At 39.6% G+C, this 13,183-nt stretch overlaps 1 protein-coding gene across 10 annotated transcripts in view; it reads left to right on the top strand.

Annotated features, from left to right (window-relative positions):
- Positions 1-13,183, top strand: part of TRAK1 (trafficking kinesin protein 1) — a 112,202-nt gene that overhangs the window by 57,089 nt on the left and 41,930 nt on the right. For 9 of the 10 annotated variants that reach the window (XM_007067332.4, XM_027829553.3, XM_043540755.1 and 6 more), the window contains 2 exons: positions 8,235-8,311; positions 12,478-12,594. In XM_007067332.4, coding sequence (XP_007067394.2) covers positions 8,261-8,311; positions 12,478-12,594 — 168 coding nt within the window. In that variant the 5' untranslated portion in view covers positions 8,235-8,260. Of the gene's footprint in view, positions 1-4,761; positions 4,858-8,234; positions 8,312-12,477; positions 12,595-13,183 lie in introns of those variants that run through there. The other variant, XM_043540756.1, reaches the window with a different exon arrangement.

Genomic DNA, 13,183 nt, shown 5'->3' with positions numbered 1-13,183 from the left:
TGCCTTCACTTCCCCTCTAAACCAGGTTTTTAACCAGCACAGCCTCCTTCCTAAATTGTGGCTTTTTAGGCATTATAGTAAGGTGTTCTTAAATTATTCCCAGTTATCATTCACATGTGTCTGAGTAAGTTCTTCTTCCCATCTGATATGGCTCATACATGACCAACTAATGATAAGGCTGGAGGCATTGGGGGAGCAGAAGCAGCAGCAGGTTGTGGACAATGCAGAAAGAGTCCAGAGTAAATAAATAGGAAGGAGGGGTAGAATTGTGAAGGGCCTTGATGGTGAGGACAAGAAGCCTGCACTTAATGAAGTGAAATGGTTTAGCAAGTAGAAGGGATTCATGTGGACGTGATGTGGCCAGAGTGGTGGGCAAGAAAGAGGATCTTAACAACTGCATTTTGTCTGGACCTGAGGTGGATGGTTGGCCTGTAGGAAGGGTGGAAAGGAGGAGTCTAGGATAGTCAAGACCCAGGTGATGAGGCATTGGACAAGAGTTTTGGCTGTTTGGGTGTAAGGAAGAGAATAGGTTTCAAATGCTACCAAGGAAGCACTGACACAACCTGGATGTTGGAGTAAGAGAGAGTCAGGTGGTGATGAATCCCAGGTTGGCCAGTCTGAGTGACAGGGAACATTGTGGTGGTATCAAAAGTAACTGAGAATAGGGAGAATTGTGAGGGGTATCCAGGATGAGATATCAGAGAGATGAGAGAGGATGAATGGAGATAGGTAATGAGTGGACAGGTAACTTGAGTGTCATCATCCAGGAGTAGCTGAGATGGTCCAGAGAGAAGATGTGATTGGAGAATAGGAAAGGGTCAAGACCTTAAGACCCCCATGGATTGTGGGGCATGGGAGGAAGAGGATTCACTGAAGGAGTGATCACAAAGGCAGGAGAATAAACCTGGATCAATGGAATCAGGAACCAAGGGTGGACAAGATTTCAGAGAGAAATGTATGATTGTCAGTGTCAAACAAGACATAAGTTGAGAAAGATGAGTATGGAGTACAAGGATTTATCCGGGGAAAAACCTGGGAGAGCAGTTTCAGTATAGTGGAGGAGGTCCAGAATGGAGCTAGAGGAGAAGAATATGAGAATGGTTGTAACAGGTATATCCAGTAAGGTTAATGGTGAAGGGAGATGGGAGCAGTAGCTGGAGAGACAAGTGGCATCAAGGGAACACAATTGTTTTTGTGGATGAGGGGAGGTTAGGGCATGCCAGTGATGGGGAAGAGTCCAGAAGAAAATAAAAGATGCAGAGGAGCGAGAGTCAGACAGCAAGTGGATCAAGGGAGAGTAGTAGCAGGCATGGAGATGGGCTTAAGAGATAGGTAGAGAGCAGAGCAGAAATCTGTGTCGGTGATGGGTGAGAAGGAGGAGAAATTTCTGGAAGAGACATGGAAGGAAGCTGATCTGTAGTGTGAAAAAGTCAGTACAATCTTGTATGGAGAGGAAGGGAGGAGAGATGTAGAAGGGAGGCAAAAATAGCAAAATAAGTGGCTGGGAGGGAATCAATGGGGCTGGAAAACCAAACATCTGACTGACCTGTTTGGTATTAAAATGCCTTGCAGAACTTGCTGTTCTTGTGCAGGTCTGATTTGAGAAGTTTCACTGTTTTATGGACCTGGATCATTTGGATGTAACTGTCCAAATTAGAGGTTTCCCAAATTAGTTTCCATAAACAGGATTCCACTCTAGTTCTGAAGACCTGAGCAATTGGAAACTGGGGGCTTATCTTCACTATTGTGGAGATCAACGCTGCTGCAATCGATGCAGTGGGTGTCGTTTCAGCAGGTCTAGTGAAGACCTGCTAAAATGACGGCAGAGCGCTCCCCAGTAGACTCCAGCTCCCTGAGAAGAGTAAGGTAAGTCGACCGGAGACCATCTCCCATCGACACGGTTCAGTGAAGACACTGCAGTAAGTCGACCTAAGCTACGTCGACCCCAGCTATGTTATTCACCTAGCTGGAGTAGCATAACTTAGGTCGACTTGCCCCGGTAGTGTAGACAAGGCCTGAGTGCCACACACAGAGAAGGCAGTACAAGCAGAGCCGCCTTTTGTTCTCCCATTTATCCTCCTTATCTTAAACTCCCTTTAAATCACATCTTAGGTGGAAAAATTAGAACTTCTACAAATTTCAGAGGAAGAAATAATTGCTCCTTCGTATAAAATTGCATTGTAAAGTGCACAATTAGACTGTCAGCAAGCATAGAATGTGATTATTATTTTGTTGTATTTTGACCTGTGTGTTGGTGGTATTGCTTATAGAATTTGTAACTTAGTGGGAAAAAATAGCTTCTGTATCTACTTGCTGATGGTGACTTGACATTGGGTAGGCAGCTGATGTGCTGTGACCACAGTTTTATTACACTAATAGTTTTTTTCACTGCCACGTGGTGATCTCCCCCACTGTTATATCCACCTATTACCTCTTGTCTTGTACTTTGATTCAAAGCATTTTGAGGCAGTTACTCTCTTTGTTATGTGGGTGCATGGTGCCTTGAACAATGGAACCCTGAACAGTAATGGATGTCTCTAAGGACTACCACAATACAAATATTTAATAATAATAATGTTTTTCTAAACAGCAAATGACTGGCTTGCAGCATTTCAGGGATGGGGAGTGTTTTTGTCCAATGAGAAGATAGTTTTGTTGTGTTGTAGGTTTAAGTTGTATATATTGAACATTGTCACTAGGCATGATACTATACGAACACTGAAGAAGACCATTCCTTAACCTAAGGACTTTGTAATAAAAAACGGTGGTGAATTAGGATGTTGAGGGAAAGAAAGCAGAAAAGTATATGCAGAAAATGAGAGAAGTGAGGCTATAGGACTTATTAGGTGCATATATTCTATTTATTTTGACTTGTAACAGCACACACAAATGTGCATCCAAAGCTCTGTGCACCCATGACAATCTTTGAAAATATGCAGCTATACAAGTAAATACTCATTCCGTCACTTCCCTGAAAACATGCCCTGACAACCACAGAATTTAAGCATCCACCCCAGGCCAACCAGCCTCACCATTTTTCCTCTTCCTTAAAAGCTACCGAAAAAATTAGTCTTGCAGTGTTTAAAGGCTTGTTGAAAGCATTTAATGGCTGTTTTGGATCAAAATGGGGGATGACAGTGAATTCCACAGATAGGATCATTGAGATGGAGTTGCAAAGGATATATACATGGCAGGGCTTGAAAAATCCGACATCCACTCCCTCATGAGAATGAGAAGCTTTCTCTGGGCACTGTTGGGACCTAAGCTGTCTACTACTGTAGAATTTAAGCTTCAATTTTAAAAAGTGTTTCTACCCTTCAGTTTGAAAAAATAACCTTTAAAAAGTAAAGTGAATGTAAACCAATGCAGTGTTTGTGCTTCTGAGTTTATTCCAGTGCTTCTGTTGCTGCTTATCTGCCAAGCAGTAGCAGTGTGTAACTGAACACAGCTGGTAAGTTTGACTGTTGCTATGCAAACACCGTGTGTAGCTTTTATAATGGTCAGGAATCACCTTCAAGCTTCTGCTGTTTTGAGAAGCTCTGAGCAGCAGCGGAAAGTGGTTTTGGAGCTATTCGTGAGGGAGGATCTCTCAAAAACAGAGGCAAGAAGAGGAATAGAATAGCGTAGACCATCCTACCTCCCAGCAATCAGAGGAGGGAGGGTGTGAGAGAGAACAAGAGACAGAAAGTTTCTTCTCTTTTCCAGCAACTAGAAGGAGATGTAGCTTCAAATTTACCAGACACCCAGTCTCCAGAGGTTTAGAGATCGACAGCACTCTATTATTGTTAATAATTAATAAGAATAATTGTATTAGGGCTGTGCCTAAAGGCCCCAAATGGAACTGGAGCCTCATTATGTTAGACTCTGTGCAAACCATGTCAGATGGCATGCTGCTACCTATCCCAAAGTCTAATTCAAGACAAAAGGTACCAAGTCAGTTTACCCTGGGCATAATCTTAGTCCCCTTCCATTTCCCAGCAACTGGAATTGGGAAGGTGAGGATTGAGGAAAGAGCAGGTTGGCTTCCTCAGCAGCCCTTTATTCTTCCCTCTCTCCTTTCTTTTAAAATCTCCCTCAAGCTATTAAAATCTGGTAAATTTTTTCAAGCCCTAGCAGATGGTGTACTAGATGGAGATTTTGATATAAAGAGTAAAGAATACATCTTACATTCTTGAGAATGCAAATACCTCAGGTACCCCACCCTAATTTAAGATTCAAGCCATGTCTTTACTGGGCATTGCTCCTTCCTTCTGAGTTGTTGCATGTCCAAAACCTGGTCTCTTGGGGACTTTACCATTTCTTAGTCTTTTAACCTCCCTGAAAGAAACATTGACCCATACAGCCACATCCTCTTTTAAATTGATATAAAATGTGGGAGAATATGAAGTTTTTGGTTTGTGTTTCAGAGTCTGTGCATGACAGGAATTCATGATCTCTGTTGCCATTACTAAATGTACATTTCATTATATGCATGTAAAATCCCCAAAACTAAAACAGAGCCCCAATGATTATCATGAATCTGAGTTGAAAACTTGATAAGAGGAAGTCTGCGATCTTCATGTATTTACATTTTTTGTGACATATAATAATGTTGTATTAAATGGTTGTCACCAGCTTCCAAAGCAGTTTTCTAAGCAACTGCCAAAATTTTGTACATAATTCTTTTTGTTCTTGGAATCCTGTGATTTCTTTTTCCTCACTTGAGCGACCATTTTATTGCCTGATATTCCTCTAGATGTGAATTGAGAGGTCGGAAGTGCATTTGACTTGGATATTATGATTGTGTACGCACAGACATCACCCCCTCCCTATCATGCTGAATAAAAATACTGCTGATTTGCCAGTGTGGAAGAGGAGGTCAGTAATTGTGCGATGTGAGTTTTATACTACAGTGCACTGTCCTTCATTTGCCCTTTCCATGTGGTTACAATAGTGTTAGAAGGCTAGTGTTCACCAGGAACTGGTACACGCCAGAAACCATATTCATTAGGGCAATATACTTTTAATTTACATATCTCATTGGCTAAAGCATAAAGTCAGGAGAAGTTTGTGTAATCAAAATATCTTTTTCTGTTCCCATCAGGCTTCTGTTTGTATTTGATTCATGGCTTTGGTCTTTTTCTCTTGTTGAAGCAGTGAGTTTTATATTAATCCTCTAATGTTCCTCCCCTCTATGTTGAAACCAATTTCTTTAGCTTTTGTGACTGTAGTCTCCACTCCATTGAAGGGTATCAGTACATTTGATACGTCGCTGTTATATACAAAGTCAATTTTCCTGTCCAGAGCAGCAATCCTTGTTAAATCTATTGTTTTAGTCAATATTTCTGTAAAGGCTTTGGTTTATCCTCCGTAGTGGTTTAGCTGGGTGTGAGATTTTGGAAGGGGCTTAACTGAAACGGTAATGCTGCGGCCTTGGAGGTTGGGTCTTTGACTGGAGTCTCGGGCCTGAATTTTCATTTAGACTGGCTATTAAGAGAACTCAAATTGCACTTTGAAGGCCGTTAAAACTGTCCAGAGACTTCATCTAAATTTTCATGGTTGCTCATGTTTAATGAGGCCATAAAGACATTGGTGATCAGGTTTATTCTTGATTGATTTTTTTTCTTTACATTCTGTGTTCTTTATAAGACCATTGTGCTAGCTTCTGGAACATATTGCCTGCTGTCAAAGTTATATATATATATATATATATATATATATATATATATATATATAAAATTATATATTATATATGTATAAATTCAAAGGGAAGGTTGGACTTTGACTATCTCATGTCTTTGGGTGTTAAGCTCATACCCCCTGTGCACGTGAAAACATTTATTGAAGATGATAGATTTTGATTTGTGTGTGCAAAAGACTGTTTCAGTCATGCATTGTGTGACTTTGATTGTCTTGACATTGCTTCTTAATAGCAGAATGTGCTGATAAAGGTTGCGTAGCAAGTTCTGAAGAAATAGTTGAGTTAGCAACTGCACGTACCAGCCTTTGTTAACCTTTCTCACAATCAGATGACCTTGCTCAGCCCATGGGAACACCACACTGTTATCTACTTGTTTGGATTTTATCAAGATGATTATAGTTTTGCGGTCACTAGGGTGGTGTCATGTTGCCTTAGTCAGAAACGGTGGCAGTGTTAGGGTTTGCTAATGGCAATCCCAAACATTAATTTACCAACATTGCTGAGGGAAAGTTATAGCCAAGGAAACTCTAGTGAATAGTTGTTTGGGATTATAAAATGTTGGTCTGTGTCAGTATTTACAGTAGGCATTTTAGGTGTTGATTTATGTATTATTGTGTTGGAAACTTTGTTTTTATGGTTACATTAAACTTCTTTATGAATGGACATTTTAAAGTTACGTAGTTAATGCAAATCTCTCTTCTTTCGGTTAAGTTTTCATGAAAAAATTCTCTGTGCAATGATTACCCCAGTTTCCTGCTTCCTCTATGCTCCTGATTTTCGCAAGTTAAAATGTTTCTTGGCAGAAAACAGTTTCTGTGAACATGTAGTTTGTAAATGCAGCACGTTTATGTTTACGCTATAGCATATATTCGTTGTGTATTTCATTTTTATTCTCTTATCTAATCAGTTTTTGGGGGTGTAAATTTCTGGCTATAAGCTTTTAGTTAGCACTTGCTAACTTTTTAATTAGGTTAGAGTAGTGTAAACTAAAATCCCTAATTCTGCAGTCTTTCTGCAGGCAGTCCTATGGAATTCACTGGGATTGCTTGCAAGGCTAAAAAGTTAAGCATGTACATAAATATTTACAGGTTTTGGTCCTAAAATGCTTTGACATTCTGGGTTGGTAAGGCAACAGGATGCCTAATCAGCTACTATTTTTATTCATTGGTGTGTAGCAGTTGTTGTCAGTTGTATGCCACCTAATCTGTGGCGTCAGGTTTAACCACACAGCATTCAATTATTTTTAAGTAATTTGGACTTGATTTCTTTTTACAGAATTAACCACCTTAGAACATCATCACCCAAACTGTGCATCAGCCGTAATTGAAACTCTGTCAAAGATAAATCCACTTGTGACAAAAGTTGCCTTACAGCAGTCTCCTCTGCAGAAATCAATGTAACCAACTAATATAACTCTATATTAACAGTCCCTTTTTCCAGAATGGCATGTTTAAGCCATAAAAACAATGGTGGAGGGAAAAGAAGGATGCATACGAGTAAAACAGGAGCTGCTGATCTTATTTTTTCAAATTTATTTGTGTTCTGTTTAGAAATCTCAATATCTCTGAGATTCAGCCAAGGTCACTATGTGTCCTTCAAGAAAAAGTCATGCAGTCAGACAAAAATTTTCCCAAATTATTCAGCAGGGTAATAACACTGGTTTTATTTAAGTGTGTCACATCCATTTCAGTTACGCATTGCTTTAGCTAGTAATACTACAGTCTTTGTGACATGCTTTAGTTACCAGATACATTACAAGGGCTATTATATTTAGGTCATTCAGAAGCAGAATTGTGTATATATTTATATGCACTATGCAGTCTTGTATGATAGAGCCCAGTTTTGCCAACCTCACACAGAGCAGTATCTTCTATGAGCTGTCCTGTTGGTTCTACTCCAGTAGGGACTAATGGAGTAAGTCATGGCTCAACGTAGAGGTGACACAATGAGCCTTTGTTTCTGCATTTTTTTTTGTTAGTTTTTACTTAAAATGTTTTTGCACTGAGTTTAGCATACTTGTTCATTGATTCTCTCTTAATGGTTTGAGAAATTTATAAAGTTTTGTCGTGACTCCATCTTCCCCCTTTAAAAAAAAAGTTTTTCAATTTGCATTGAATCAAAAGTAAATTTTACTGTTTTACACAGAAAATTCCAGGTTTGAGACTCTGAATTTGTTTTAGTGTTGAACAGTTGAATATGTCTGGACTTTAAAAACACTTCAGATTGATCATAAGGCCTTTAAAATTCCTACGATTACAGTACATAACAGGACCTGAAAAAAAAATTGACAAAAGCAAATGCCTGCTACAAAACAGAAATGCCAGTCTTCTCAGTTCAATATGAAACACTAAAGATTAAATTTTTTTCTTGTTAAATTCATTGTTTTCATAGTTCTTAATGTTTTCCCAAAACTTAAAATAATTCAGTAAACAGATATAATTTTAGATTAATTTTAGGATTAAGGTTTAAGATTCTTATTTTTTGCAATTAATTCTTAATTTTGTTTAGTTTGAGTGGCAGATAAAATGACTTTACATGTCTTGTTTTCCAACAGTTTTATGTGCTGAAAGAGTGGGCCAGATGACTAAAACATACAATGACATAGATGCTGTTACACGACTTCTAGAAGAGGCAAGTATTCTTTTACACAGCTGTTCACTTTATGACAAAGACATAATATAGATTATGAAAGAATCTGTATTGATAGAAATTGCCCCATTTGTTTTCAGTCATGGTGAAACAAATATTCTAAATGCACATTCACTACATCTCACTGGTAAGGGACATGACTTTATTAATAAAAGGTGCTTAGTTTGTTTACATAATTTGTACAAATTCACCACACATGTTCATATATAGCTAAAGCAGATTTATCTCACTATTGCCAGAATACAAAAAGTGACATACCATGCTGAATGATGTGAGGAAAGAAGTTAAGGCTTACATGAAATCATGATGTTGTGGGGAGGAGGAGGGGAAGTGAGAGGGAGTGTATTTTTGTTTTGTTTTTGTTTTCCAAATATGCACAGTATTATAAATGGTTTGTTTAAAAAAAAAAAAAGCACATAAAGCTCGCAAGTCTATTTATTATTTATATTATATATAATATTTATTATTGATATCTCCATGATTATAACCTTTAGGAAAATATATAGTTACCAGTTGATAAACAAACATCTCCCTCTCTCCCATGTACTTTTTTCTGCCCTGTCTCCAAGTTTTTCTTTCTTGCATTCTGGTGCCTTTATATTTATAAAGCCACTGTAATATATGGTCATTAATTTATTGTGATTGAGGCTAAACATTTCAAGTAATAACAGAGAGAAAAAAATGACCTACAGGATAAAATTTTTGTACTCACGAAATAGCCTAATAACTTAATATTAATTGATCAAAACAAACTCTATTTTTAAAGTAAATGTAAGCAAATATTTTTTGGAAATTATGTTTGCAAGGCATTATTCAGATGAAGACTAACAATGCGGTCTTTGTTCTTGACAGTTTAGAACAGGGATCGGCAACCTTTGGCACGTGGCCCGCCAGGGTAAGCCCCCGGCAGGTCAGGCCGGTTTGTATACTTGCCGCATCCACAGGTTCGGCCAATCGCGGTTCCCACTGGCCGCGGTTCACCGTCCCAGGCCAATGGGGGCTGCAGGAAGTGGCGCAGGCCGAGGGATGTGCTGGCCACCGCTTCCCGCAGCCCCCATTGGCCTGGAGCGGCAAACCGTGCCCAGTGGGAGCCGCGATCGGCCGAACCTGCAGATGCAGCAGGTAAACAAACCGGCCCGGCCTGCCAGAGGGCTTACCCTGGCGGGCTGCATGCCAAAGGTTGCCGATCCCTGGTTTAGAACTTAAACCTTTGTATTTTGGTCTGCTTCATATTGTGGTAGTGCTGCATTTGTTTCGCACTACAAAGCTCTCTTAGTACAGCAGACCCATTTCATGCAGTGCTAACCCGAAGTACCTGAACTGGTGCATTCTTTGACCGCGAAGCTGCAAAGGGATTAGCATGAGCACAAGGGCCTGGATTAGTGTATCTTGGTTGTAGAATTGAGGCCTTTGGTTATGCTTTCAACTGAAATCTTTAAAAACAGTTTCCTATGTACTATTCATGATAAACCCCAGATACTTCACTTAGAATTATTATATCTGTAGCACGCCACTGATAACTCTTCTAATTACCCTTGTATTATGCATTCAGGTCATGCTCCTTTTGCTTATTCATTTGCTTAGATTCATTTGCATGGTTTTGTAAGCAGGTATTATATCCATCTGGAAACTTACAAATATCCTCTGGTTTTCTTTGAATATGAAAATTTCTTAAATTCTCTCATAGCCCCAGAGGCACGTGGTGGTTGTTTATTTACATCATTTGTGTGCCTGTTGGCTGTTCTGAGGTGGTAGTTCCTTCCATCACCCCTTCTAGTAGTGGCAGAGCTGGACATTTTGCATTTGCCCAAGCCTGTCTCCTCCCTGAGCTTGATTTCTATAGAGCTGTAGCAGTCTAGCCCCTGGGAACAGTGTGGGATGCACTGAACCAACAGTCTAAAGCAGAGGGAGTTCTTTCTTCCCTGTCTGGCTGTTAAAGAGGCCATGTGACCTAACAATGGTGCATCTTTTGCTAAATTCACTAGTGTTGCACAGTGAGAGAATATATGAGGCTCATTGAGCCAAATTTTCATGTTAAATTTCTTTTTCTCATACGTACATGCGTGGGCGTACACTCCTCTCCCCCAAATGGTGATAGTAAGGAGGGACCCCTCAAATTTGATCTTACAAGTCACAGTATCTAAGCACTTCACAATCTTTAAAGTATTTATCCTCACTCCTGTGAGGTAGGGAAGTGCTATTATCTCCACAGTCCCAAATTGAGATCCAAAGGTATGTGCACACTGCTATTAAAAACCCATGGCTGACCCGTGCCAGGTGGCTTAGGCTTAAGGGGCTGTTTAATGGCAATGTAGATGTTCAGGCTTGGGCAGGGGATCCACTGGGCCTTCCTTCCTCTCTGAGTACTATCTTCTGCAAATATTTTTCTTTTTCATTTTGACCTTGTGCAGTGGGCCAGCTGGATATGTTGGCCTATTACACACCATTAGCATATTTTCTATGGCCTTCTGGAACTTTCATGGTCTGGAACTCCATGCATAATTTTGGCTGGATAGGGTCCTTGGTTTCTAATGCAAAAGTAGACTGAGCTTGACGTATTGGAAATCACTTAGAGACAGCACTACCAGATCTGCAAACTATCAAAAACATATCTTAAATTATTTAAGAATTATATCAGTACTGGTAATTGCTATCTACTTTTCTACTCTTCTATTGCATGGAGGCACTTGAAATACATGAAATTATTGTGAACCCACGTCACTGACAATGAATCACTAGCTTCTTTTGATAGACTTTGTCTTTATCATCCATATTACAGTCAATAAATTTTAGTAATAATGAGTGCAACATTTGTCAGTTAAAATAAACAAGCACATAATAGCTACTTTTAGCAAATAAACTGAAAGGGATAAGAGGAAGGAACTGAACAAGAGGAGAGAAGGATATACCAGGAAATTTGTACCATTAATGCACGTAGACTTTTGCAAATATAACACAGTAAAAATGCATCTTGCTAATTCAAAATCATATAATAAGTGCTGCAAAGTTGAGAGACCCTAAATTCATTGCCCTGTCCAAAAGGGCTCACTGTCTAATGCCTTGGTCCTGGTAATACTTGGGCATGTGTTTTACATCAATTGGGACCACTTGTGTTTAATGTTAGGCATGTTCGTTAGCAGGATCATGTCCCCAATCTGTAGTATATTTAGCGTGGTTTACTGTCCACACAGGGTAGGGCTGGTCCTGTGTGCGTGAGCAAGGAAGGAGAGGGCGTAGAGAATCTCTTCCTGTTACCTTGGGCACTTGGATGGAGGAAGCAGGATGTCTTTAGACTTGTGTGACTGATGGGCTAGCCAGCCCTGGGGAGGGGCAGGGAAGGGCATGCTAACAGAGCTGGCCCAATCCAGGGAGATGGTAATGCACATTGCACCCTTTCAAAAGGTGGTATGGCTGCTACAGCTGAGTTCTTTCATCTCAACATCTCCAGGAGTTCCTTCAGAGCTCCCACAGGCATGTTGGCTGGATCAACTCCCTCTAAGTATTCCACCTGTGTCCCTATCGGAGTGCAGGAGGCAGTGACTTAAAGCTATAGTTTGGCCTACTGACTTTAACATAGTCACCTCTCTTTCTGAAGCTATCAAAAGATAGTATAGTGCACATTTACAGCTGCTGCGTAAATTTTACACTTACTGGAATTTGTTTTCAAGTGGAGCAGAGGAGAAACTGAGAAGCACATTAACATATCCAAGTGTATTCTGTCTGCTTATATCTGTGCTTTGCTGTGCTTTTGAAGCTCTTAAAATATAATCTGTAAGCTGCCTACAAGCTCTCTACAAAAAGTGCAAAGAGAAAATTGAGTGGTTAGTGACAGTAATTTTTCAAATAGAATAAAAGAGCTGGAATTAGATTTGCTTCAATTAACATTTTTACATTAGACAGCAAGGTTATGCTTTCATTTGTATGGTTCATTAACTGTACATGTCAATTTTTCTGGATTATGTAGGTGTAGTCTAAGCAGGAATAGGACAAAAAAATGAGCAAAAATTGTTGGTTTCTTTGTTTTTGAAGAATATTCATTCTTCCCTTTTGTCTAGCACAGATTTAACCTTTTTTGACATGGGAGAACCAGTTATTTTCTAAGTGAACAAAAGCATGGGAAATCAATGTTCTTTTCTTTCCTTTTACAGAAAGAGCGGGATTTAGAATTAGCTGCTCGAATTGGCCAGTCGTTGTTAAAGAAGAATAAATCACTAACCGAGAGAAATGAATTCCTTGAGGAACAAGTAGAGCATATCAGGGAAGAGGTAAGGTCATACATACTTGTACTGTCTCGACACATAATGATGCTGCGGGTCCAGAAAAACTCTTCCTTCTAGCTTTAGCTTGTGTGTAGTTAACTTTCTGATGACTTGTGTATAGGATGCCAATCTGAACTATAGTGATTCTTGTAGGATATTGTACAAAGTTCATTCTACAAATATGATTGATGAAATCATTTGGCCTACAGAGCTCAAAAAAAGGGAAATTTTAAGAAAACTATGGGCCATTAGATTTTGCTCCACCTCAGGCCGAATTCTTTTCTTAGACATATTTGTCCCTATTTTATTTTGCTTCATCCCCTCCCCCCACCCGCACACTTTCCTCAAACCCCATTTTGACCGTATTCCCCTCCTTTCCCTACATTTCCTCCCCCCCCCTTTCTTTCTAATATCTCTCTCTCACTTATCTCTCCTTCCACGTCTCTAGCTCCCTTTTTACCTGGGTTCATTGCTTGCACTTGTCTTTCCACAACCTTCAGCTTTTTCCCTTTTGTTTCTTCTCCCCACATAGCTCAATGATTCTCACTTCTTGGTTTGTTTCTCTCCTTTCCCACCTGTAAGAGATGGTTTTTCA

Source organism: Chelonia mydas, chromosome 2 (assembly GCF_015237465.2).
Source record: "Chelonia mydas isolate rCheMyd1 chromosome 2, rCheMyd1.pri.v2, whole genome shotgun sequence".
Lineage (NCBI taxonomy): Eukaryota > Metazoa > Chordata > Testudines > Cheloniidae > Chelonia > Chelonia mydas.
The sequence above is the reverse complement of the archived record's forward strand: the minus strand, read 5'-3'. Positions and strand labels throughout refer to the sequence as shown.